This window comes from Lucilia cuprina, chromosome 4, assembly GCF_022045245.1.
Source record: "Lucilia cuprina isolate Lc7/37 chromosome 4, ASM2204524v1, whole genome shotgun sequence".
Lineage (NCBI taxonomy): Eukaryota > Metazoa > Arthropoda > Insecta > Diptera > Calliphoridae > Lucilia > Lucilia cuprina.
Window position 1 is genome coordinate 86,995,461 of NC_060952.1, and position 1,624 is coordinate 86,997,084.

Consider the following 1,624-nt stretch of genomic DNA (forward strand, 5'->3'; position numbering starts at 1 on the left):
ACAGAACTAGAACAGAACTAGAACAGAACTAGAACAGAACTAGAACAGAACTAGAACAGGACTAGAACAGAACTAGAACAGAACTAGAACAGAACTAGAACAAAACTAATTGCAGCAAAACAAATCGTGTCCAGTAATTTCACGACAACTTCTCAGAAGTTTTTCATAATTATTTCTAAATTCATCCCACTGTCCATTTGCAAGTGTATACATCGAGAGCAAACTTAATGAACAATGTTTAGATTGAAAAAATGAATAGGGGTCTTTCACCTTAACTCATCGTTTAGCATTATGCAGCTCATAGCGTATACGCAGAACTCTCTAAAGTAATTAGACAACATTTCGTTGTAAACATTTAAAATCTTTGGTGTTTGTCTAAGTTGTATTTCGGATTAAGTTGCTGTGGGAACTGTGAGTGTATATGAATAAACGGCTGTATGGTTGTAATATGCGCTTACGGTGAATCCTTAACGCATAATTTTTAATGAGGTTTCCGCTAACAGGAAGGGGCCATATTTATTGTTTGTTTTGAAGGAAAACAAATTTAAAAAAATTGTGTTGGTAAAAAAATAAAGAAAATTAATACAAAAGGCCAAGGAGCTTCATGTCAAAGGGAACGAGTGTGGTAGCAAAAGTTATTGTGAATAATGAATAGAAAATTTTATAAATTAGGGATTATAATAATGAAGTGCTTAAATTTATAAAGCATTTCCAAAAATAAATAATCTACAATGTAGGCTTCAAAACAAAATGATGTCTCTTTTTCAACAGCAACAAAAGAAAAAAATACAGAATGTACTTTTAAACCCTGGGCTGTACATTGTTTATTCCTCTTTCGAGGGTATTAAACAATGTTTTCTCTCTTAAATACCCTTAACTGAATGTTGATACTTTCGCTTTAATCTTTAATACGGTTACACGCTTCTTGCAAACACGCCAACAGCTTCATTGTTTTCTTATATAAATTAAGATAATTTTTAAATTTCTTTCAAAATTATCATTAAGAAACTTTTTCGTAGAAGTTGAACGTCAAAATCGTGTTACACATATAATTGATTAAAGTACAAAATTTTCTTTGTAAATTAATATACTTATAATTATACTGAGAAAATTAAATACCTTAGCCAGAAAAAATATCTCATGATGGGAAGAACATACCTGTAAAGATAAGAAAAAAATTAAAAGTTATAAGTTTGGCAAGAAATTTATGGAACTTAAAAATAAACTAAAAATAATAAGAAAACTAATTATATTTTTATTAAAATAAATTTGAATTCAACAAAATTTATATAAAATATTAACGCATCAACAATCTATAATTGAACTTAATTATAATAATTTAGTCATCATAATGAACTTAATTAAATATTACTCATACGCCATATTACACAAAGTGTAGTATTGAACTAGAACTGAACTAGAACTGACCTAGAACTGACTTAGAACTTTACTAGAACTAAAACTAAGACTAAAACTGAACTAAAACTGACCTAGAACTTTACGGGAACTAGAACTAAACTAGAACTGAACTGGATCTGAACTAGAACTGAACTAGAACTGAACTAGAACTGAACTAGAACTGAACTAGAACTGAACTAGAACTGAACTAGAACTGAACTAGAAC

The 1,624-nt window shown here is 29.4% G+C and overlaps 1 protein-coding gene across 3 annotated transcripts in view; it reads right to left on the reverse strand.

Moving 5' to 3' along the window:
* LOC111683356 overlaps positions 1-1,624 on the reverse strand; it is a 99,078-nt gene that overhangs the window by 25,921 nt on the left and 71,533 nt on the right. The window contains exon 3 of one of the 3 annotated variants that reach the window (XM_046949292.1): positions 1,009-1,158. The exons of the other annotated variants lie outside the window; for them this stretch is intronic. Within the exon in view, the coding sequence (XP_046805248.1) occupies positions 1,057-1,158 (102 nt within the window). The 3' untranslated portion in view covers positions 1,009-1,056. Of the gene's footprint in view, positions 1-1,008; positions 1,159-1,624 lie in introns of those variants that run through there. 3 annotated transcript variants of the gene reach the window in all.